The sequence below is a fragment of the Equus przewalskii genome, chromosome 14, assembly GCF_037783145.1.
Source record: "Equus przewalskii isolate Varuska chromosome 14, EquPr2, whole genome shotgun sequence".
In the NCBI taxonomy this organism is placed as follows: Eukaryota; Metazoa; Chordata; class Mammalia; order Perissodactyla; family Equidae; genus Equus; species Equus przewalskii.
The window spans coordinates 11039279-11066279 of NC_091844.1; the positions used below are offsets into that span (position 1 = coordinate 11039279).

A 27001-nucleotide genomic window follows, 5' to 3' on the forward strand; every position below is an offset into this window, starting at 1 on the left:
GACATCATTGTCATCACGTAGGTAGCATTCTTTCCAGGTATGCATAACCTGAATCCAATCTAAACCAAATTGAGGAATATGCTATAAAATAATTGGCTTTACTTTTAAATAATGTCAGTATCATGAAAGATGATAGAAAAGGCTGGAGAATGATTCTAGATTAAAGAAGACTAAAGAGACGCTAAGCAAATGCAATATATGATTCTAGGTTGGAGCCTGTACCGGGGGAAAAAATGCTACAAAAGCCATTATTGGGACAATTAATAGAATTGAAATATACAGATAAAAAGTAGTATGATAATGTTAAATTTCCTGAATTTTATAACTTTATGCTGGTTACATTAAGAGAATACCCTTGTTCTTGAGAAATACACACTGATGGTTAAAGGGACATGATGATGTTACTTAATCTCAAATGGTTCAGAAAAAATAATGTGTGTGTGTGTGTGAAGGTCAGTAGGGAGACAGAATAAAATAAAGTAATAAATGTGACAAAATGTTAAAAATTGGCAAATCTGTGAAAAGAGTATACAGGAGTTCTCTATTATTCTTGAAACTTTTCTAAGTTTGAAATTATTTTTTATAAAAAATAACTCTATGAAGGTAAAGTGGAGTTGAAATTCCCAACTGAGGAAAAGACCCATTGACTTTGGGTTGGGGGGGAGCACAAACTCAGTAGATCCAGTAAGCCATGTGCTGTCATTTAATTTGGCTGAATCAATATTTACTAACTAGCCACCAATCAAAATGACTGATTATATGACTAAATTCAAATGTTTATTTCCTCTAAACTGACTTTTTTGAGTTTAATCACAGCTACAAGTTTGAAATTCCTGAATAGGCAGATCCCATGCAGCTCTTAGGAGGGTGTGCTCTCTGCCTCTAGTTGCATATTTTTTAAAAACCAGGGCAATAATCGCTGGTGCGGCCGCAGGTGTTGCATGTGGCTGTGCTGTTACCCGTGTCTCCTCCACTCCCCCTGCAGCAGGTCTTCCCATTTTCTCCTCACACAGGAATGGTGCTGGGGAAAAGGTTAAGCTGTCCTACTTTTCTCTGAGACCCTGACCAGTAAACTGATCCCAAGCCCTAATCCAGCCATTTGGAATCCAGTCCTTTCCAGCATTCCCATTCAACTGTCAAATTGGCCTGGGACCCCTCTCCAGGGCTCCCATTCAGCAAATCAAGTAGAGGTGGTCTCCTATCATCACCTCCCAGCAAATCTGAGCCCCAAAGATTTGGCAGGTTCTCAGGAGCTCTCTTGCAAAGAAGAGCTTCATGCCTTCATGAGCATCTCAGAAGCCCAGATCCGTATTTACTCTCATCCAGTCAACTCCAACGCACATTTACCAAATTTCCAGTAAAATGTCCCAGTTGCCAGTTCTACACATAAGCCTGCTGGAAACCAAAACTCTTCCTGAAGCATTTTTTCCACTTAAAAAGAAGATTTAATTAAATTTAATTAATAACGAATTTTTCTAACTGGTGATTGATAGATAATGCCTGGTACGGAAGACCAGCTTATTTCTGCAGTCTGATCTTTTTGCTTGACAGACCATCCTCAGGATTCTTTCTCTAAGCTCTCTTTTCCCTACAAGCCTTTACCATGATTTCAATGTCTACTTTTGTGTTGATGTGTCAAAATTCCCATCTCCAAACAGATTGCCTCCCCAGACTCTAGACCCTTATCTTTGCTTCTCTGACAACTTCAGTTGTCTCATGGTGCCCCCTGCAATTCATCGTGTCCCAGACATACCTCATTATCTTCCTGTCCACACCACTATCTCCTGTAGGTATGTCTATTTACCTTATGACACAAGCCAGTTACCTGAGCGACATCCTAACCCACTCTGCGTACACTCTTTACACAGCAATGGGAAGGATCTTTTCAAAACCTCAAGTGCGATTGTGTTTCTCCCTGCTTGAAATGTGGTTCTCCAATAAAGTCCATCCTATTTAACACGACCCTTTATGAACTACCCCATACTTACTCCTCTGAAGAGCTTTATTATTTTCTTCCTTTCCTTTGCATTCTAGGTTCCAGCCATAACCTATTTTATTTCTCCAGACATAAAATGTTTTTCTTCACCTCTAGATCTTCACACATACATATTATTTTCACTATCTGTGAAGCTCTCAGTGAACTTCAGCTGGCTGATTCCTTCAGGATCACATGTCCCAGGAAAATCTTGGGCAAACCTCTTGGGTCCAGCCACAGTAGCCTCTTCCTCCAATATGCCATGAGAATTCCAGCCTCAGGACTTTGTACTGCCATTCCCTCTGCTTAGAACTCTCTTCCCCCAGATAATCTCACGGTTTACCTCTCCTCCTTTAAATCATTACTTAGATGTGACTTTCTCCGGAAGCTCTTCATTGACCGCCATATTGCAACCTTCACATTGACACTCTCAACCTTCTTTCATGGCTTGATCCTTCTTCATAGCACTGTATCTGACACACTGCATATTTTATTTATTTGGTTGCTCGTCTGTCTCCCTCACTAGCATGTAAGCTCCATGAAGACAAGCATTTCCATCTGTTTGCTCACTACACTAGACCAGTGTGTGGTTCAATATTTAGGAATATTACATACATGAAACATAGCAGATGTGTAGTTCAATATTTAGGAATATTACATACATGAAACATAGCAGATGTGTAGTAAAAATGGTTCACTGAACAAATGAGAGATTAAAATAAATACATTTTTATGGCTATTTTTCCCCCATAAATATGGGGAGAAAGCTCATCATCGTTTCATTTTACAAGTGGAATACCTTAGCGCAGCTCATGGGAAAGAAAAGTTTGAGAACCTCTGGTCTCTGATATCATATTTTCTAACAAAAGAATCTTATAAAATAAAATATCTACCTGGAAAATAAAAGCCATTTTCATCACATCTTGCAATAACCTTCTGGCCTTTGAGGGGATCCAATTTTTTTGATTTGATTTTCTTTGTTGGATTCTCTTGAAACTTCTCTTGCTAAAAAAGATAAAACATTAATAATTGATAGGAAAAGACAATGCAGACAGTGAAAATCACAGGTATGGGGTATCTTGAGATTCTCTACTGAGAATCAAACTATTGAAGAATTATGGAACATACATGGATTGTCTACTCACTCTGGAGTACTTTCTGTTCTCTGTTGCTGGGAACAGGCTTTTAAAACTGAACTGATAGGGCTAATCACTGCCCATAGAACGTAGGACAGAATTTGCAGTCCAAATCTAATCACGTTTTGTCAAAACAAAAAAAGGTCAACCTTTTGCAGAGAACTTAAACAGGATCCAGAGTCTTAAAACATAACGGTCAGTATATCCAATATATAATCCAAAATGCAACATACAAAAAAGCAAACAAATATGTCCAATTCTCGAGGTAAAAGACAATCAGTAGATCAAAGTACTGAGGTGATCCAGGTTTTGGACTAATCAGATAAAGACCTTAAATCAGCAATTATAACCATAATCCATGAGGTATAGGTAAATACTCTTGAAATGAAGGGTAAGGTAGTTGTTTTCAGCAGAGAAATAGAAACTGTAAAAATAATAACCAAATGAAAATTTTAGAAGTAAAACATACAATATCTGGAGGGGCTCAATAGCAGAACTGATATGACAGAGGAAAGAGACTTGAAAACAAGTCAGCAGAAATTATGCAATCTGAAGAACACAGAGAAAAAATATTTTAAAAAATGAGCAAGATCCTTCCTGTTCTAGATAACTCCTTCAAAGCCCAGCTCAGTTATAATCTCTCTGGGAAGACTTTACCCCCAGGCAATTTCAGAAAAAACAAGGCAAAGGACTGCTTTGTTATTTCCAAATGGTACCTATGAATCAAGGCTTGGAGTGAATGCGACGGCTGTGTCCACTAGATGAAGAAACTGGTAGCATAATTTTTGATTTGTAAAATCCAATTTTCTATGCTTTATGATTGATCATTAATAGAAAGACCCAATCCTTGCTCATCCTCCCCCCACAAAAAAAAAAAAACAACCCAAAAGCCTCCATTCCACCTTCCAGAATAGTCATTATTTTTAATTCCCCATCAATTTGAGGACCAGTGCTCTTGTAATATATATTTTAAGTGAATTATTAGAAAATAAAATAAACATACAGTGTTTGGGTTTCTGGGTAAAATCTATTGAGGGACTCTAAAGAGCAAACAGTAGCAAATGGGTTGAGAAAGAAGACAAGAATTATTTGAAGTACCACCAAACTGGTGGGGAATTTACTATTTTTTTCCTTTCGTATTCCCAGGGCTGATCTCAAGGCAACCTAATACACAGAAGTGGGCACCTGGGTGCAGACAGAGAGAGCCTAGGAGAAGGTCTCTAGTTCTGGCTTGAGGAATGGGAAAAGAAAATCCTAACACTCAAAGGATGCAGAAATCCTCCTTCCTTTTTTCCCCCATCCTCAGACCCAAGTCCCCAAGCAATCATGTGGCACTGGCAGCAGTGTTGGCAACATGAGCCTAAAGGAGCCAAAACTCTGAAGGAGGGGAACCTTCTTGTCTGATTAGTGGCACTGTGGTCCCAACATGGTGGGAGGAACTCACATTGTTTTCTCTTTCTCTGTGCCTGGCTTCTGTTTGTCCCCAGATGTAAGTACAACAGGTGGAAGCATGCAATTGAGTTAGGAACATAAAACCCCAGGCTGGAGGACTGGAAAGAGGGGCCCTAGGAAACCAGAAATTACTAGGAAGATTATTTACATTAGAAAAGAGAAGGTCAAGTAATACCCCAATACGGAATCAGAAAGATACCACAAGAAAAAGAACACTATAGACCTATATTCCTCATGAATATAGACGGAAAAATCCACGAGAAAATATTGGCAAATGAATCCAGCAACATATAAGGATTATACACAATGACCAAGTAGGACTTATCCAAGGTATGCAAAGCTAGTTTAACATCTATAAATCAATTAATGTGATACACCAAATTAATAGAATAAAGGATAAAACCATATTATTATTTTAATGCACAGAGAAAGAGCATTTGACGAAATCCAACACTCTTTTATCATATAGACTCTGAACAAACTAGGAGTATGACGGGACTTTCTCAACTTGATGAAGGCATCTATGAAAAGCCTGTGGCAAACATGATACTTAATGGGGAAAGACAGGATGATTTCCCCTTAAGATCAGAAACAAGGTAAGGCAATCCTGCCACTTCTATTTCACATTGTACTTGAGGTTCTATCCACTGCAATCAGGCAAGAAAAAAATAGAGGCATCCAGATTGGAAAGCAGCAGGAAAAATTGTGTTTATTCATAAATGATATGGGAAACCACCATAAATGATTAGGGAAACCACCCCAAAGCTACTAGAATTAACAAGTTCAGCAAGATGTCATGAGGTGAGGTAAATATACAAAAAAATCTATTATATTTCTATGTACTAATAATGAACAATCTGAAAACAAAACTAAGAATCCCTCTTATAATAGCATCAAAAGAATAAAGTGTTTAGGTATAAATATATCAAAATAAATGAAAGACCTATACACTGAAAACTACCAAATATTGCTGAGAGAAATTAAAGATCTCAGAAGTGGAGTGACATATCATGTTCATGGATGAGAAGATTTGACATGGTTAAGACAGCCATTTTTCCCAAAATGATTTACAGATTCAATATAATTCATATCAAAATCCCAGTAAGGGGCCGGCCCTGTGGCCGAGTTGTTAAGTTTGGGCGCTCCACTTCAGCAGCCCAGGGTTTCACCGGTTCGGATCCTGGGCGCAGGCATGGCTCATCAGGCCATGCTGAGGCAGCATCCCATGTAACACAACCAGAGGCACCCACAACTAGAATATACAACTATGTCCTGGGGGGGGCTATGGGGAGAAGAAGAAGAAGAAGAAAAAAGAAGATTGGCAACAGAGTTAGCTCACATGCCAATTTAAAAAAAAAAAAAATCCCAGTAAGATTTTTTTATTTTTGTTTGTTGTGGAAATTGAGATGCTGATCCTAAAATTTACACGTAAATGTAAAGGACTCAGAAGAGCCAAAACAATGTTGAAAAAGAACAAATTTGGCAACTTACACTTCTTAATTTCAAAATTTACTCTAAAACTTCAGTAATCAAGAAAGTGTGTTACTGACATAAGGATAGTCATATTGATGGGGGGGTCGGTGAGCCGAGGAGTCGAAAGAAAGATTTCTTGGACTCTCAAGATCTGGCAGTAGTGCTCTTTTATTTAGAGAATAGTGTGGAATAGCATGGGGACAGGACCCGCAGGCAGTCAGAGCTGCTGCTGGCATGGGGAGCCGCTGCTGCTGCAAACATGGGTGGAGAGTAAGGCTAAATTTAAGCCATAGGTATGTGAGTTATCTCTTTACAAGACAAAGGAAAGAATATGTAAAAAGAGTTGTTAAAATGGTATCAGGGCAGGTGGGGTCTGGTTGTTGGGTGGTCCTATAACTTTTAGATAAGAATCAAACCGGATTAAGTAAATGGCAGAAGTCACCGCTTAAATATTATTTTCAGCTAAAGACAAAGGAGGATGTTGGCAGGCGGGGCCGGGGGGGGGGGGGGGTGGGGTGGGGGGGGGCAGTCAGTTACATGAGGTTGCCAGACAGTAAACAACTTAAGTTCTTGCCTTTGGCATTGATTAAGAGTTTCTAGAGATAAGTTCATCTCCCTTCTTCCTGGCACAGAGAGGGAGGCATCTTTACAGATGGAGGTTTCCCTTACAAATGTAAATATTTCCCAATAAAGAGCAAGCAAACTCCGCTCCTTGGAGCCTGCTTCTCATCTGCAGTTTTAAAATTAACCAGCCTAAAATCCCCATCAATATGATCAAGGCAACAGTATTGAGAACCCAGAAATAAATCCTTACATTTATGGTTAATTGATTTTTGACACTTTGGAAAAAGTTTTGGCAGTTTCTTTAAAAATTAAACATAAACTTACTGTGTGCCCTAGAAATACCATCATTGGGTATCTAGCCAAGAGAAATGAAAACTTATATCACACCAAGAATTTTATGTGAGTGTTCATATCAGCATTATTCACAATAATGAAAAAGGTGGAAATAATTCAAATGTCCATTAACTGAGGAATGAATAAAAAGATGTGGTATATCCATACAATGGAATATTATTCAGCCATTTATATATGAAATGTACATAAAAGGCAAATTTATAGAGACAGAAATTGATTAACGGTTACCTAGGGCTTGGGTTGAGACCGGAGATTGACTGCAAATGGACACAAGGGACCTTTTTAGGGTCAGGAAGTGTTCTGCAACTGGATTGTGGTGGTGGTTGACAGCTCAGTCAGTTTTACCAAAATCACTGGATTGAAATAGGTTAATTTTATGGTGTGAAAGTTATATTTATTTGACTGCTTTTAAGGTAGAGATAGGCAGTCATTTATTTCTGGTTTGCTCTGTGTAACTGCTCGTGGTATTTTGCATATAGTGGGCTGAATGAGTGAATGATCGTAGACACTTTTGAATTTACTCTTAAATCAAAAGGGAAACCACATAGGCATTTTCTTCAAATCACTACATTGCAGAAATTGGGGATTTTCCCTCCTATACTGTTTTCATTTTTTGTTTTCAGGACAATTCACTTGTTAAGTCTTGGGTTTCCCAAGGAAATTAGTCCGCCATCCCAATCAGAGTGCCCAGCGACTTTATCTCCAGCTTCTCTTCTTTGCAGACTATCAAATGCTGCTCCTCTCCATGGTACAAAGCCAATACACAGTGTGCTCACATGCATTTGATGCCACCATTTTGCTGTGGTACAGCTGTATATCAATAAAGTATTGAATGCATATTTTATGAATTCATCTGCAGGCCTCTGCTTAAGCAAGCCTCTAATTTATGAGGCCACTGACTATAAAAATGTAAATAACTTCAGGTAGTCTGAACGCTGTTTGCTCTTGGGTCATTATTCATGTTCAATACAGCCTAGGCTCTGGAAATAAGTGGGCTCACTTCCCTGATGCCCTGATGCAACTGGGTTCTGTTCCAGCTGTCTATCATCTGGATCTGTTTGGAGATGCTTTTCAGGTTCATTGAAAGGAGTGGGAGCAAGGTTTACTTCCCGGAAGATGAAAACTTAAGATCCAGGTCCTCAGAAGTGAAGAAATAATGAACTAAGGGGTTAAGCGCTCTTGAAGGAATTGTGGGATCTTATCACATCTTCAGACTTGTGTTGCTTGTAGCCTATGCAGCCACAGACAAAAATGTAAAATGAACACTATCCTTTTGTTTATGATGTTCCCATTCAGCTGGATTTTGCTTGGGTCTCTCCATTCTCATGGAATTTCTATTTTTACTAATGCACTAATGCATGTCAAAGAGGATGGCCCAACATCATTGGTGGATGGTGAATATTATCTGCTTGTTCCCGGGCTTTCCCAGAGGAGAAACCTAAGCACTCCTTCCCATGGGAGATTCACAGTGACCTGCTGCAGTCTGAAATGGCCTCAAAGGGAGGAGACTGGGCGAGGAGACAGGAGAAACAGGACCAAGTGCTGTCAGCTTATGCATATGCAGAATGAGGGGACAAAGTAAATGGTCTCTAACATCCTCTAATTCCATATTTCTGTCCAGGAGAGCCTACATCTTACTACGCCCTTCTGCAGTACTAGAGAAACTGTCAGGCCATGTGCATACAAGGACAGGGACACGACCTTTGTTTGCAGTTTTTACAATATGAGGGAAATGTAACGGCCAGGACTGTGAACAGGAGTGGCACATTTTCTGTCATCTACTCCAAAGAGATGCCCACACCACGGCTCCCTACAGTCAGTTCTTCAGGGAAAGACTCCAGGTAAAGTATTCCCGTTTTTGGTAGAATTTAGAATCTTAAGAATCTGGAACATCTCAAGTTAAATCAGCTGTTACTTAAAAACCTCACCTTTACATAAGGTTAACTTCCAAGGCCACCTTGCTTCATGCCACCAGTGTTCACATCAAAGCCCAATCGGCCAGGGAGGGGCTATTGGTCACTGAGGCACCAGACAGCCTCACCTCCAGACCAATAACATCCTGTTATTCCAAAAAGAGTCCACTTCACTTCCAGAAAGGCATTTTTCCCCTTTAGATTTCATCAATGTAACAGTCAAGCCATTTATTAGAACCTGTGCCTAGAGACATTTAAAGTTCCTTTTCAAAATTCTAAATGAGTATAACCGCATATTTATTTAACAAGCCCCCTTTCATCTCTAGATTCTAAACACTGATCCTCTCAATACCTGAGCCAGAAGCTAACCAATGAGATTACCTTCTACGTTTCCACAGGTACAAATTTGTGAAGCCAGTTGCCCCAAATCCTCAAAGAACTCTTTTTTTTTTTTTATAGTTGTCACTCGCTTCCCAGTTCCTCTGATATAGAGCAACCGCTTACTCTGGGACGACCTTCTCTGCACGAGCAACAACCAATGGTACCAAGGCAGAGTGCTACAGTGTTCATTTTTAACACACTGAAAATGCCACCTAAAAAAATACTTTGCTAAATGGCTGAAAAGTATCACTTCTCCTTCAAGTCATTCACACAGCTGTGAGTTCACCTGTAAGGACCATTACAGACACTAAGGGGCTTTGTACATGTAACGCACATTTACTTTACTTTTGTTTCCAACTGTTACTACTATTGGCAATAATTTATTTCTGCTTGTTTCCACAGCACGTAGCTTTATGGAAGGAACCATTCACCATACACTCAGTGATTCCTCCATACCAAAGCACAATCAATTCAGCTACACCACGGGTAAATGAGAGCAGCCACGGCAAAACAAACTTACGGGGCCAGCTTTCATTCCATAAAACAGACCTTTGGTTTCCCAAATAGAAGGACATCCACCAGGGCAGCTAGACACCCCATCCCTTCAGTCACAGTGTTGGGAGCACCTTTCCAGAAAGATAATATCCTGTCATTTTTGAATTTTGCCAAAGACTTTAGAGACACCGTGCAGTCCATTGCAAAGAACATTCCTAGCCCTGTTCTTTTCCTGCCACACCTCACCTATGCACGTGCACAGTAGAATCACGCCGCTGGGTTTTAAAAAGACATCCCTGGAGGATGAGAGTCAGAGGGGATGGGGGTGAGAAGAAGAAATGCCAGCACTAAATAAATAAGCCGACACACCTCTGGGCTCAGGTGCATGAGAGTAGCTGCATGCCAGTTTCAGTGAGGAAGTCAGAAGGGCAATGATGCTGGCAGCAGGGACGCTGTCCGCTGGGTAATTTGATTTTGCCTTGTCTCCAAAATCCAGAGAATCTCATTCATTTCTTTGCCAGATTCAATTATTAGGTGATATAGAGCAGGACCCCAAATGGTGCCACCCTCCTTTCATGTCATTACTCAATTTCAAGGTCATGCTCTCAGGTTTGCATTGGTGGGGACGGCGAGGTTACTACATGTTTGATGCTTTAAAATTTTCCATTTACCAAACAACGTGTTTCCACATCAGGTACAGAACGCATTTGTATGATTTAACTAGCACTAGTCGTTGGCTTAAAATTTTGTTATAAAACCACTACTAGGATATTTTTTCCCGCCCCAAATCATTGCACTCTGCCACACACTATCCCCAAACTGTACCGGCAGCAATTCCCATGCGCCTCTCTGTCCATGTTTTGTCCTTAAAGGCTCTGACTGCTCTAGTCAAGGTAACCCATGTAGTGTGGGGCGGGTTTTGACTTTTCCTCTCTCCAGGATTCCTAATTATAGGAATATTTGCAAACTGCCTCTGTGAGCAATTCACCACCCTTCAAATCCTTGGTGAGGAGGACAGGGCCAGCCTGGAGCCTTCTCTGATCTTCGCAGTCTCTCCCCTCATTTAAATGTAGAGGGGTTTCCTCCACTCTGAGAGCATCTAAGGTCTGCATCCCTTTGAAAAATGGGTTCTGGAGAGAGAATGAGAAAACGACGTTACAGGAAAATGTAACGCAGGAGTGCCGCACTTCTGTACAGCCCCTCTAGGCCTTGGAGGAACCACCCAGGGTACATGAGTGGGAAGGCTTCAGTGTGCTGTCCTCCTGGGGCATTTGCATTTTAACAGGAGGCAGACCATTATGCTAAAGGAGTGAAGCTGTAAGTGGAATTTCCTGCCTCAGCTCTGCCCTTCTGAAGAAGTCTCCTTGCAAGACCTCTCATGGGTACAGCAGGTTGGTGCTGGGGCTCACGGGGACACCGAGGACACTGCACGTGAGTCCGGGGCTTAAGGGGGAAACTGAGGCCAGGAGGACGTACAGAGAGCGTTGTTATCCCTCTTAAGAAGTCTCGAGCACTCAGCCTTGCTCCAAAATCCCAAGGGGTGTGGGAGGTGCTTCTGTGGAGTTGTTTTCCCCTCCTCCTCAGGGAATAGTGTAACTGCAGCAAACCCAGCGTGAGAAAAACACATCCCCAAAACTTGTGCGCAGTTTCCACTTCCCTCGCTGGGGGCTGCTTCCTAAGCAGACGATGTGGGGAGCTGCGGCCTGACTCGCGTCCCAGCTTATGGTTCCTGTGCTGGGTGAGTGGTTCCTTAGGAAGCAGAGGAGACACCTGCAGGGTGAAGCCTGGACTACAACACAGTGCTCCCCTCCCAGCACCAGCAGCAGCCCCGGGCTATGGAGAAGAGTTAGCCACTCTGAGAGGGAGGTCTCCAACCAAACGATAGTCACTCGCAACCCAAAGGGCTCTTGTGAAAGGATGAAGTTTTTGTGTGCGTTTTCTTTTTTCTGGTAGCTGCAAAGGAACCTAATAAATATGCATTAGTTGCCCTAGACCAGGCTCTAAAGAAGGTTAGTTAGAATTCAGATGCCCTGTGGTGATTGATTTCCACCATACTGCAGCTCTGAGGGCTCAGATTGGCCAATGAGCATGAAATCTGCACCTATGGCCTCAGAGGGGTGCTAGTGAAGAGAGTATTCAAGGGGAATTTAAAATTTCAGACTTAAGACCTCTCCTTTCTTTATACAGTCAGTGAGCCAAGGACTTGTCTCCAGGGAGGCCACAGAACTAGTAGATTTTGGAAACAGGGTGAAACAATTAGATAGTTAAGCAAGGAATGTGCCCAGAGCAGGGCGCTGGGCAGATCAGGTGGGATAATGGTTCTCACCTTAGGTCTGATCCAGGGGCCAGAAAAGGACTGCCAAGGAAAGCCGGAGTAGAAAAGTGGGGCGCAGTCTAGCTGGACACTGGCATGTGCAGCCACTTCTCCCCACCTCTGATCCTCACCACAGGAAAAACACAAAGCTGTCCCAAACTCAGGAACCAATGGGATGGCTACGTTGGGTGTCAGTGTACTGCAGAGGAGAGTATGAGAGCGCCACAGACTTCCAGACTCCATCATGTACCCTGGAGGGGGTCAAATAGAGTGACCACTTCTTTCTGAACATGCATGGGCATTCGGATTGGACTCCACTCAAATAAACTTTGATCACCCTCTGCTACACATTATCAATAAACCCTGAAGGGAGCGGAGGTTGGTCTTAATGAATAACAGGTTTCTTCCTCTCCAGTTTACAATCATTGATCAAAATCTTTGGCCTTCGCTGAAAGAATTTAAAATGAGACTGTACTTCTGTATGAATCAATAAAGATGATTTGCATCTGTGTTGAATTTTTACCCTGGGATCTCAAAAGGCCTGGCCATCTTGAGCTTTGGTTCCAACCAATGGTTTTCACACTGGAGGTCAAGACCTCTTAGTGGGTCATGAGATCAGATCAGTGGGGCGTGGTAAAAATGGAACAAAAATATCACAGAATACATCACACATGGTAAGGAGAAATATTGTTTTAAGAAAATAATACACAGAATCTTCCATTGCAGAGGGTCACGCTATGAGTGGAAAGACCTCTGTAGATAAGCTGCCAATTATAAACCCCCTCAGTCATTAACTATGGACAATTGTCCTGGGCACGTGGGCTCTCCCCTGAACAGACAGTGGGGGCTTTGGAAACCTGGTGTGGGGACAGGGCAGTGAAGGGAGAGCCTTAGCCCCTGACCTAGAAAGGGGGCAGCAGTGGACCCGTCAATACCACTAACAAACTTAATGTCTTCTCTCCCTCTGGCTCACACCTCAGGTTCCCACCATCCCTTTCTCCTTTCCTTCCCTATGAAGATCTTGAAATAAAAATCTTCACTTCCTGTATTTACTTTTTTAGCTTCTATCCGCTCCTCTAACTTTCTGGCTTGGTCCCTTCCACTGCCTCTTCTTCCTCTTGCAGAACGTCAAATGACCTCCTAATCTATCTCCTTAACTCAGATTTCTCTCTTAAGCTCCAAGGATGCAGCTGTCTATTGGTCTTTCTGACCTGGGTGCCCTGTGGACATCGAAGAATGAAGAGGACCTAAAGTGAATTACCTTTCCCTGAAAACATGCTCTTCTTCTTAACCTCTTCCTCCTGCTTATTCATTCAAATACTTATAAGTTCTTACAAGGAACCCAGCACTATTCTAGTGACTGGGAATGCCCAGAACACAGGGGACCAAGTCCCACCCCATTCTTGTGGAGGAGGAGACAGATCATGAACAAATATGTACGTAACGTCAGGTGGCGAGATGCTTGTGAAGAAAGCAAACATGTGGTGAGGGATTAGAGGATGACAGGGGGTTTAGATGGGCTGGCCAGGGAACACCTGTCTCCCTGAGGAGCAGAGATGATGCAGATATGGTGGTTAACAGTGCCTCTGTCTCCCAGTTGTCCAAGACAGAAAGTTTGTGGGCATCCTCAACTTTGCCCTTTGGCTTACCTCACACATTCACTTTCTACCAGCTCATGTGTCTTTGGCTTATTCCCTCCCCACTGTTCCAGCTTGGCTCAAGGACTCACACCTCTCAGTGGAGTGTTGTATCTGGTTTTAGTCTTTCCCCTCAACAGTGCGCCTCATCACGCTGGTAAAATAATTTTTCCAAGACTCACACCTGTTCACGTCTTCCACCTGCTGAAAAGCCTTCCCTGGGAATCCATTTCTTACAGGCACGAGTCCTTGATTCTAGGAGAGAATTCCAAGTCCCTTGGATTCTGGTGCCATCTTCCCTTTCCTGTTTTGTCTCTTGCCATTGCTCTGGTGAACATGCCATGTTCTTCCCACCTCCTGCCTTTGCACAGGCTGATTCTTTAACTCAAAACATTTCTCACACTCCAACCCTCAAATTCCTACACATCCTTCCAGACAAACTTAATTGTCCCCTCCCTGAAGCCTGCCCCAACTCCCGAGCCAGAATCATTTACTTTTTCCCATCTTCTAATTGTTCTGTGAGTGCCTCTGTTGTCATATTTATAACACTCTGCTATGAGGATCTGGGTTCCATTCATTCTATAAATATTTATTGAGTGCCCCCTGTGTGCTATGGACGCAGACAAATAAGGCCAGACAAGGTCTCTGCTCTCACGGAGGTTACGTCCTGTTCTAACATGTCTCCTCCACTAGGCTGGGCCCATGTCTTCAACGCACTTACACTCCCAATTTGTGTCCAACGTACAGTATCACCTTGGGAGGCCCCGAGGAGAGAGAGAAGAATGAGGCATGCTATTCACTGCCTGAGATCGCCCGTGCCAAACATAGAATCTGATCCACTCTAGGGAATGAATAAATATTTTTAGATGAAGAAATTATGGGAATTATTTTTATTCCCACTTTGTGGACAGGGAATAAAGTAGAACATTTAATTCACATCCCATGAACGATGAGCTTTGATTCCCAGAACTCCAGACAAATTCAATAGTACTCACCATCTTTGGTCTGAATCACAAGAGGCTTCTTTTCACTCCATTAGCAACACTTCCAATTTTTAAATTTAATATAAAGTATAAATAAAAGAATAGTGTTAGAATGCCGTTAGGCAGTGGTGTCTCCACAGTTCAACTTGGGAAAGTCCACCATTTGGGACCTGTAATGGTCTGTCTGCCCCACTAGAGTAAGGGTGAGACACTGCTGTCCGTTTACGTCCTCCCAGTGCCTAGAATAGTGCTTGGCACCTTGTAGGAACTCGTAAATATTTCAACGAATAAATGAAAGAACAAGCAGAGAGGAAGAGGCGTGATGAAAGGAAGAGCAGGTTTTCAGGGAGAGAGAGAATTCACTTTCAGTCTTCTTGATTCTTGGGTGCCCACGGGACATCCAAGTGAAGAAGGTCAGTGGGCAGCCTTGTGTTTGGAGGCATCAGATGGTGCTTCCTAAGGAAACACTAAACAGCTCTTTGAGGAAGTCACTTTGTTTGAATAACAGTCATAGGCATAAGATGTTTTGTGAAAAAATTTTTGCATTCTGTGCAAAAGACATAGCTTTCTACACTGAAGGAAAAAAAGCGATTTGTAGAAGAAAAGTAAAATTGAACAAAAACAAACAAAACAGAATACAAGAATCTAGAGCCACAAATAAAGAATTTAAAACCAGGCAAAGCAAGTATCACTTAGCAAAGACTGAAACCAAAAAGATGAATCTCAAAGGTCAGTTCTTTGGGCATATTTTTTTAGACTATCATATAGTGAAAATATGAAAATTACACAGAATTCAGTAAGACTTCAGATGATCTACCCCAGGTCTACACACACCCAGGCACAATCAGAAAGGGAGTTTATACAGGCAACACATATTTAGAGCTCCCAAATGTTCACGACCTTTGATCCAGGGATCATACTCCCAAGAGTTTATCCGAACAAAATAGTTAAACTATTTGCACCACGGAAGTCATTAAAACATCACATGAAAGAGAAGAAAACTAGAAAATATCCCAAGTGTCCAATATTCAGTGAAGAGTTAAATAAATCAGGGTATATATACATCATGGAATATTATGTAACCACAAAAAAAGGTCACTCTGAAGATTCAGAAAAAACACAGCGAAAGCATGTGGGATAAGGCTAAAATTAGAAACAGAACATGAAATGATTATGGACACTCTGACTGCTTGTATGTAAAAAATTTATTCAAGGAGAAAAAAAACTAAAAGTAAATGATCAAAAATGGTAATAATAAGGCAGTGAAATATTAAATTATTTTTTCTTTTTAGAAGGTTTGTTTTACTACTACTAAAAATAATTGCTAACACTTATGGGAAACTTTCAATACCAAGCATTTTAAAACTCACTTTACTCTCATAACAGCTCTACAAGGCAGATACTATTAATAGTCCTAATTTACAGATAAAAAATCTAAGGTTTAGAGAGCCAAGATCACACAGGGATTAGATGCACATCTGAGGCTAGACTCTGCAGGCTAGACTCTGGATCAAAGTCACTGCATTATACTTCTGTTTGGTTTTATTTTCCAATTAAAAGAAGTATTGTTTAAAAAATAAGGTCATAGTAAAATCAAATGGTATTTTCCTTCTGTTGAAAAAAAGTCCCCCGATCTTGACTGGGTTGGCTCGCACTCTTTTAGAAATTGGCATGGTGGAGTAGGGGAGAGAGAAGGAAGGCCAACGTAGGATGGCAGTGATTTGGGACAGGAAGGAGGGAGGAATACAGACACCTCCACGGCACCCACCTCTCCCAGTGCCTTGCTCACGTAATTCTTCTTGGCAGCCTCCTGGAGTTCCATGGCCTGCTGGACGTAGATTTTCCCAGCTAGGATTTCATTTTCCAGCATTGACAACTCCTTCAATGAAATGGGCCAATTCAACCGTTCTAATGCCTCGTTTAAAGCTGCCTTGTTTTCCAAGTACTGGATTGGTTTGTTTGCATCTAACCTAAAACAAAAAAGGGAAGAAACAAAAAACAAAGAAAGTGACCATAACAGAAAAAATATGGAAAGACGGTTTTTCAGTAAACCCTCCCCCTGAGGAACATCCATCAAAGCAGATGTCAGGTGTCAGTTGGCAGAATCACAGCCACACCCTCTGGTCCATCAGGACTTTGGTAGCTTGTAGAAGTTAAAAATAACCATCTCTCATGGGGCAGCCCCGGTGGCTTAGTGGTTAAATTTGGCACGCTCTGCTTTGGCAGCCTGGGTTCGGTTCCCTGGCGTGGACCTACACCACTTACCAGTGGCCATGCTGTGGTGGTGGCTCACATACAAAAAGAGGAAGATTGGCAATACATGTTAGTTTAGGGTGAATCTTTCTCAGAAAAAATATCTCTGTGAATTCAGATAGGGCTTTTTCCCCATTACTTAATGTGATTATCTGATTTTAAAGAAGTTTGACACACATGACATTTTCTCAACATTTTTTTTATGGCATATTTGGAATCCATTTCTTCTTCCCTAGGCCTTAAATCTGGCAGAACCAAAAATGAGCTTCAAAGAGATGTCACACACTATGCCTAGCAGTGACTCTAGAAAACAATGCAAAGTAAAGCAAAACCAAACAAGACCAAAATATGTGCCTCCGTGCAGTTATTCTTCAACCAGCTCATTTTAGTTATTTTGATCTCCTCTCCTCCTTGTAAGTCTAAATAGGCCTAAACTTTCTGGCTTCATTGTTTTGGCAGACAAAGAACAGAAGCCAAACTTTCTATGAGCTGATCAACAGGCTGAGGCTCCAGGGAAAGCCAGTGAGGTGTGATGGCCCAGGTCCTGGATTCTTTTTCCAGTCCCAGGTACCACTGAGTCAGACACTCTTGGAAGGGGAGAGAGAGAGAGAGAGAGAGATTGAGAGAGAGAGAGAAAGGCATGCCGTAATTATCATTCTCTAATTGCTGAAAGTGTCACTTCCTTTGCATGTCAGGTGTTAGAAGAGTACAACGTAAGCCCAGCACAACCACAGGACTCAATCCACAAACAAATTTGTCTCTAGACAACGGCAAAAATTCTTATTAAAAATCTAAATTGGAGTGACGCCAGCAAGATGGTGGAATAAGGAAACTCAGGCCCTCATTCCCCCACAGAGACACCAACTTAACAACAATATATGGACCAAATTGCATTTGTGAGAATTCCAGAAACCAGTTAAGAGGTTGCAGCACTCCAGATGAGCACAAAGCCAAGAAGAATAGGCACTGAAGTGGGTATGGATGTTTGCTGCATTTTGCCTGGCCTAGCCCCTCCCCTTCCCTGGCACAGTGCAGTGCAATTGGTAGAAAACTCCTAAATCCTGGCTTCTCCTTTGGGAGAGAAAGAGAAGAGTGGAACATGCATCCAAGATTCTGTTTTTTTGGGGGTGCTGCCCAAGAGACTGGTTTCTGTCTTGCCTGAATCAGTGTGCTGACTGGAATGTCAGCACACTTTGGGTGCCAGGTTAGGAGTGGCTGAGAACAAAGCCAAGTTCCCCCGCATGTTACCAGAGATACTGCAGTACCAAAAGCAAACACCAGGGAGAGCAACAGATTATGGGCTCCTGAGAAGAAGCAGGAGCAAACCTCTTTAACTGGGAAATTACGCACACAAGCCTAGAGAAGACATAGCCCCAGAAAAGATTTGAGAGGTCCCCAGAAGCTCTAGACCTTGCTGAAAGCCCTCCCCTGTCAGAAGCCAGTCTGCAACGACTGGGAGAGGTGTCTGTTTTTTCAAATGCTCAAATCTCAACTAAAGATCCTAAGGCATACAAAGAAACAGGGAAGGATGGCCCAATCAAAGAAACAAAAAAAATCCTCCAGAAATCTTCCCTAAAGAAAGGAGATCAATAAATTACCTGACAAATAATTCAAAATAACTGCCTTAAAGATCCTTAATAAGCTCAGAGAGAACATAAATAGAAAACAAAATGAAGTTAGGAAAACAATGCACGAACAAAATGAAAATATCAACAAAGATATAGAAACTATAAAAAAGAACCAAACAGGAATTCTGGATCTGAAGAATACAATAACTGAATTGAAAAATTCACTAGAGAGGTTCAAAAGCAGACTCGTTCAAGCATAAGAAACAATCAGCAAATTATGACTATTTTAAATCATAAATTGTTACAAGAGACAAAGAAGGACATCATATAATGGTAAAAGGGTCAATCCAGTAAGAAGATATGACAGTTATAAATACATATGCACCTAATGTCAGAGCTCCCAAATATATGAAGCAAATATTGACAGAATTGAAGGGAGAAATAGACAGCAACACAATAAAAGTAGGAGATTTCAAACCCCCTTTTCAATAATGGATAGAACAACCAGAAAGAAGATCAATAGGAAACAGAGGGTTTGAACAACACTACAGACCAATTGGACCTAACAGACATATACAGAACACACCACTAGCTGATAGCAGAATACACATTCTTGTTAAGTGCACACGGAACATTCTCCAGGATAGACCACGTTAGGCCACAAAACGATCTTAAAAGCTTTTGAGATTGAAATCATACAAAATATCTTCTCCAGTCACAATGGAACAAAACTAGAAATCAATAGCAGAAGGAAAACTGGAAAATCCACAAATATGAGGAAATTAAATAACACATTCTTAAACAACCAATGGGTGAAATAAGAAATCACAAGGGGGAGTAGAAAATATTTTGAGATAAATGAAAATGAAAGCACAAAATATCAAAATGTATGAGATGTAGTAAAAGCAGTAGTAAGTGGGAAATTTATAGTGCTCAGTGTCCACATTAAAAAAGAAGAAAGATCGCAAATCAACAACCTAACTTTACACCTCAAGGTACTGGAAAAAGACCACAAACTAAACCCAAACAAAGTTAGCAGAAGGAAGGAATAATAAAGATTAGAGCAGAAATAAGTGCAATACAGTATAGAAAAACAATAGAAAAAAATCAACAATACTAATAGCTGGTTTTTTAAAAGAGCAACAAAATTGACAAATGCTTAGCTAGATTAACTAAGAGAAAAACAGGGAGAATCAAGTAGAATCAGAAAGGAAAGAGGAACATTATATAACTGATGTCACAGAAATAAAAAGGATTATAAGAGACAATTATGGTTAATAATACATGAATGAATTGGATAACCTAGAAGAAATGGATAAATTCCTGGAAACAAACAACCAGCTAAGACTGAATCATGAAGAAATAAAAAATCTGAACAAACATATAACTAGTAAAGAGATTGAACCAGTAAGCAAACACCTTCCAACAAATATAAACCCAGCACCAAGTGGCTTCAGTGGAGAATTATACCAAACATTTAAAGAAGGATTAACATCAGTCCTCCTCAAACACTTCCAAAAATTGAAGAAGAGAGAATATTTCCAAACTCATTGTATGGGGCCAGCATTACTCTGATACCAAAGCCAAACAAAGACACGACAAGAAAACTACAAACCAATATCCCTTATGCACATTGATACAAAAATCCTCAACAAAACACTAGCAAACCTAATTTAACAGCACATTAAAAGGATTATATACCATGAAAAGTGAGATTTATTCCTGACATGCAAAGATGGTTCAATATATAAAATCAATCAATGTAATACACATTAACAGAGTGAAGGAAAAAAAAATCCACTTGATCATCTCAATTGATGCAGAAAAATCACTTGACAAAATTCAACAAACTAGGAATAGAAGGAAACCACCTCAATACGATAAAGACCTTGTATGAAAAGCCCACAGCTAACATCATACTGAACGGTGAAAAACCGGGAGCTTTTCCTCTCAGATCAGTAACAATGCAAGGATGTCCACTTTCACTATTTTTATTCACCAAAGTACTGGAAGTCCTACCCAGAGAAATTAGGCAAGGAAAAGAAACAAACAACATCCAAATTGAAAATGAAGAAGTAAAATTATATCTGCTTGTAGATGACATGATTTTATGTGTAGAAAACCATAAAGGTTGCACAAAAATACCAGTTTTACTTCTATATGCTAACCATGAACAATCCAAAGAAAATCAATAAAACAATCCCATTTACAATAGCATCAGAAATACTTAGGAATAGATAGACAAGGACGTTAAAGATTTATACACTGAAAACTACAAAACATTGCTGGAAAAAAGTAAAGATGACACAAATAAATGGAAAGACATCCTGTGTTCATGGATTGGAAGACTGAATATTGTTAAAATATCCATACATCCAAAGATTCAATGCAATCCCTATCAAAATCCCAATGAAATATTTTGCAGAAATAGAAAAAAAATCTTCCTAAAATTCGTGGAATGTCAAGGGACTCCAAATAACCAAAACAATTGTGAAAAAGAACAAAGTTGGAGGCCTCACACTTCCTGGTTTCAAAACATATTACAAAGCTACAGTAACCAAAACAATGTGATACTGACATGAAGACAGGCAATTAACGGAACACAACCAAAAGCCAAGAAATAAACTATTATGTATATGGTAAAATGATCTTCATCAAAGGTGCCAATACCTCACAATGGGGAAAAGGACAGTCTCTTCAATAAATATCTCTGGGAAATCTGGATATCCACATCTAAAAGAATGAATTTGGACACTTATCCCATATATAAAAATTAACCTAAAAAATGGAGAAAAGACCTAAACATAAGACCAAAAGCTATAAAACTCCTAGAATAAAATATAGGAACAAAGCTTCATGACATTGGATTTGGCAATGCTTTCTTGGATATGATACCAAAAGCACACATAGACAAATGGAACTACATCAAACTTAAAAACTTCTATGCATCAAAGGTAACAGATAAAGTGAAAAGGCAACCTACAGAATAGGAGAAAATACTTGCAAATCATCTATCTGATAAGTGGTTAATATCCAGAATATATAAAGAACTCCTACACCTCAACAACAACAACAACAACAACAGAATAACCCAATTAGAAAGTAAGCAAAGTACTTGAATAAACATTTTTCCAAAGAAGATATACAAATGGTCAACAAGCATGTGAAAAGATGTTCAATATCACTAATCACAAAAGAACCGCAAATCATAACCACAATGAGATATCACCCACACCCAGTAGGATGACCACTATCAAAAAATCCACAAACCCATAATATAACAAGTGTTGGTGAGGATGTGGAGAAATTGGAACCCTTACATATTGTTGGAGGGAATGTAAAATGGTGTAGCTGCTACGGAAAACAGTATGGAGGTTCCTCAAAAAATTAAAAATAGAATTACCATATGATATAGCAATACCATTTCTAGGTATATAACCAAAAGAATTACAACAGCATCTTGAAGAGTAATTTGCGCACTCATGTTCATTGAAGCATTAGTCACAAAGCTAAGAGGCAAAAGCAACTATCATAAGGAAAATGTGGTATATAGGTATTGTGGAATATTATTCAACCCTAAAAATTAAGGAAGTTCTCTCACATGCTATAACGTGAATAACCCTTGAGGACGTTATATTAAGTGAAATAAGCCAGTTACAAATGACAAATACTGTACGATTACACTTATATGAGGTATCTAAAGTAGTCAGACTCACAGAAAAGGAAAATAGAACAGTGGTTTCCAGGGCTAGGAGTAGGAGAAAATGGAGAGAGGTTGTGCAGTGGTTACAGAGTTTCAGTTTTGAAAGATAAAAATTTTTAGACATCTGTTGCACAACAATGTTAATATAGTTAATACTAGTGAAATGTACGCTTAAAAATGGTTAAGATGATAAACTACATGTTACACATTTTTTTACCACAATTAAAATTTTTTAAAATAAAATAAATTTAAATTAAGATTTCTGGGTTATGTTAACCTACTCATGGAGGAAAATGTTTCTACTGTCAAATTAATAGTAACCTTTTCAAGGAAAGATAGATGGTTTCCAGAGGGTTGTAGTGAAGGGAGAAAATCTTATTCATGTGCTCAACTCTTTAATTTGAAAGAGTTGTGAGATGAGATTCAATGGACATTTACAACACTCTACCTGGATTATGGGGATTTGTACAAATTCTATAGTCCCTTTACCAAATGCAATTTCTCAAAGTTTAGCTATTCTTTATATGAGTACAGAACTGGCCTTCTAATAATCCATTATCTAAATACATCCTACTTTTCTCAATTTATGAAGATTTTAATATAGTTAGAAACCATTCTTTAGAAGGCTGCAAAGTACAACCAAATATCAGATATTTTTTAAAGTAGAAATAATCACTCCCTGATTGCAGATACAGGAATTAAATTCTTAAAATGCTTGAAGGCATTAAAATGTTGTAAAGGGAAAGAGATTGGTAAAAATATTTAAAACTGTCATTTCTAATAGACTTCACTCATCAATTTATTCAGCAAATATTTACCACATGCCTACCACATGCTATGTAGGCTACACTGTTAGAATGGGTATCTCTGATGAATAAACAGCCATATCCTAGCCTTGTGAAGTTTACAGTCTGGTGGGGAGAGAGAATAAGCAAGGTAATATAGAAAATATATAATTATAAATTGTGACAAATGCCAAGAGGGAAATAAACAAGTAGTACTGAGAGAGAAAGAAACAGGAGGAGCTCTAGAGCGATCAAGAGGACTCTGATGAAGTGACAGTCACAAGGAGGCTGCCATACACACAAATTACCAAACTGACTCAGAAGAAATAGACAAATCCCAAAAGCCTATAACAAAGACATCGAATCAGTAACCAAGAATTCCCCAACAAAGAGAAGTCCAGGACGAGATAGACGGCTTCACTGGTGAATTCTACCAAACACGTAAAGAACAATTAATATCAATCCTACTCAAACTCTCCCAAAAAACAGAAGAGAGGGATCACTTGCTAACACATCCAATGAGGCCAGCATTACCCCGATGCCAACACCAGACAAAGATACTAAAGAAAAGGAAACCACAAGACCATTTTCTTTTATGGAGATAGAGGTAAACAGCCCCAGCAATAGCAAACCAAATCCGATGTAACATTAAAAGCATTATACACCATGACCAAGTGGGATTTACCCTAGAAATGCAAGGGTGGTTCGACTTAAGAAAATCAATTGATTTAATACACCGTATCAATGGGATAAAGGGGGAAAACTCCACATGACCATCTTAATAGCTGCAGGAAAAGCATTTGAGAAAATTCAACAAATACCTTTTCATAATAAAAACAATCATCAAACTAGAAATAGAAGGGAACTTCCCTAACATGATAAAGGACATTTATGAAAAACCCACGACTGACATCCTACTCAATGGTGAGAGACTGAAAGCTTTCTCCCTATGATCAGGAACAAGACAAGAGTGCCCTCTTTCACCGCTGCTATTCAACATTACACTGGAAGTCCTAGCCAGATCAATTAGGCAAGAGAAAGAAATAAAAGGCATACAAGATGGAAAGAAGTAAGATTATCTCTATCTGCAGATACAGATACCTCACTCCACATGTAAAAGTTCACTCAAAGTTGATCAATGACCTAAACAAAAGAGCTAAAACCAGAAAAGGATTAGAAGAAAACACAGGGGTAAATCTTCATGAGCTCGTATTTGGCAATGAATTCTTAGATTTGACACCAAAAGCATGAGCAACAAAGGAAAAAAGAGATAAATTGACTTCCTAAAAATTAGAAACTTTTGGGCAAAAAAAGGACATTATCAAGAATGTGAAAACACAATTTATAGAATGGGAGAAAATATCGGCAAATCATACATCTGATAAAGGTTTAATATCCAGAACTCTTATAACTCAACCACAAAAAGATAAGCAACTCAATTTAAAAATAGGCAAAGGAGTTAAATAGATTTTTTTCTTTGAAAAAGATATACATATGGCCAACAAGCACATAAAAGGATTTTCAACATTATTGGTCAATAAGTAAATGCAGATGAAAACTACAATGAGATATCACTTCACAGCCAATAGGATGGCTTTAGTTAAAAAATGAAAGGGAGAATAAGTGCTGGCAAGGATGTGAAGAAACAGGAACCCTCAGATATTGCTGGTGGGAACGTAAAATAGCGCAGTTACTATGGAAAACAGTTTCTGGTTCCTCAAAAAGTTAAACATAGAATTACCCCATGACCCAGCAAATCCACTCCTAGATAGATATTCATGAAAAATAAAAATATGTCCACATAGAAACTTCTACATGAATGTATATTGCAGCATTGTTCGTAAGAGCCCCAAAATGGGAACAAGACAAATATCCATTGATGGAAGAACTGATAAACAAACTGGCACATATATGCAATGGATCATTACTCAGGCATAAAAAGGAATGAAGTACAGGCATGCACCACATAATGACATTTCGGTCAATTATGGACCGCATATACGACAGTGGTCCCATAAGATTAGTACCATACAGCCCAGGTGCGTAGTAGGCTATACCATCTAGGTTTGCGTAAGGACACTCTATGATGTTTGTACAGTGATGAAATTGCCTAATAACACATTTCTTACAATGTATCCCTATCATTAATTGGCGCTTAACTGTACTAGATATGCTATAACTTGGATGAACTTTGAAAACATTAAGTTTTCATATTAATGAAGTAGAAGAAGCCAGACACAAAAGGTCACATGTTGTGTGGTTCCTTTCATATGATGTGCCCAGAATAGGCAAATTCACAGAGACAGAAAGCAGACTGGTGGTTACCAGACTGGGAGGGAGGTCTGGCAAGGATTACTTAATGGGTACAAGGTGTTTTCCTGAGGGGATAAAGTTTTGAAACTAGAGGGAGGTGGTGGTTTGCACAAAATTTTGAAAAATTTAGATATCATTGAATTGTACACTTTAAAACAGTTAATTGTCGGTTATGTGAATTTCCCCAAAATAAAAAAAAAAGTGAGGAGGAACTGGCTTACTTTTCTTTTTCCTCTTGAGATAATGCTCGCCAAACAATTTTATTCAAGTGCCTGTTCAAGAAAATCAACAATAATTATTCAGTAGCAATACTTCATTTCACGGCAAACGGCTGACCCCAGGCTCTAAAGGGCACTTCAGGGAGAGGCCAAGCCAAGCGCCACCACCAGTGGACCACGCCACTGCCATTTGCTTAAACAGATTGGATATGTGTCCCCCCCCCCCTCAGCACCACTGCAGAGCCTCATGGCTTTGTGGGAATCGTGTCAAATATTAAAGGAGGGCCATAGCTCTCAGCTCAATCAGGTACAACCCAGGCAGAGAAAAGGCAGTAAACAAACTGGTCCTCATTATCTCTGCATCAAGATGTTTCTAAACACGCACCATTTTTCTCCCTATGGAAAAATATACCTGTGCCCTTCGCTTGCCTTCTGTAGACATTCTCCTGCCTGGATCCTCAAAGCAAAAGGGGTTAATAGGGTCATTAAAAAAGGGTCAGGAGACACTTTAGGGATCAACCAGCCTGACCTCCTTGTTTTCCAAATGAGGCTGTGGAGAGGGGCAAACAGATGCAGGGCCTTGCTAATCCACCACAGCCAGCTGGAGGTGCTGAGACCAACGCTCGTCACTGAACGTGTTTGCAAAGAGATGCTGTCAACCCAAGAGGAGAGGAGGAAGTCGGAGTGGTGGGTTCTATAGGGTAGTTACAGCTCCTTCTCTTGTTACTAGTCACTGATGCTGCCTTCAGAGGTTCCAGCCCATTTCCGTACCGCCACATCATTACCCAAATCAGCCTTCCCTGAGTGCAGGGCACAGAACACTGGCTCCGCAGGTTGTAAGCTGGCGTTCCATGAAAACAAATGCTTCCATAAAATGAGGTGGGAGGATACTGTCACTCTCCAGGAGGCATTCTTCTAACCACAGGACCAGCATCAGTGGCACAGGGCTCTGGGAATACACTTTGGGTGCTATTATCCTGCCCTGACTGCCCATCGCAGGCTTGGTGAGATCATGGAAAGGGTGTGAGGCATGGTGGTGAAGAGCACAGACTGGAGCCAGCCTGCGGGGCCAAGAGCTCTGTTAGCTTCTCCTCTCACTGGCTGTGAGACTTCAGGCCAGCAGCCAACTTTTCAGTGGAACGAGGCTAATATAGTACCTCCCTCCTAGTGTTGCTGTGAGGCCTCAATGCGCGAGTGTGTGCACAGCACACGGAACTGTGTCTGACACAGATAAATACTCTGCAAGTGATAGAAAGAGTCTGGAAGACGGAAACAGGGCAGCTCAGCGCTCTGTCTCACTTAAGGTTTTGGTTCTGTGGGCCTGTTTGGAAACTGGATCTCTTTAACCCTGTGGTTCGGTAACAACGATCAGGGCTTCTAAGACTTGTTCAGAGGATTCATAGGATGCATTTTTGGTTTTTGCAGGCGTGCTTTCTGAAAACAAAAACCTTTATTTAAAAATCCTCTTAGGTCTAAACCTTGAA

The 27001-nt window shown here is 40.2% G+C and overlaps 1 protein-coding gene across 30 annotated transcripts in view; it reads right to left on the minus strand.

Annotated features, from left to right (window-relative positions):
• VWA3B (von Willebrand factor A domain containing 3B) overlaps positions 1 to 27001 on the minus strand; it is a 201082-nt gene that overhangs the window by 17299 nt on the left and 156782 nt on the right. For all 30 annotated transcript variants that reach the window (XM_070572067.1, XM_070572064.1, XM_070572066.1 and 27 more), the window contains 3 exons: positions 25521 to 25571; positions 16446 to 16647; positions 2869 to 2980 (listed from right to left, as the gene is read on the minus strand). In XM_070572067.1, the coding sequence (XP_070428168.1) occupies positions 2869 to 2980; positions 16446 to 16647; positions 25521 to 25571 (365 nt within the window). The remainder of the gene's footprint in view (positions 1 to 2868; positions 2981 to 16445; positions 16648 to 25520; positions 25572 to 27001) is intronic.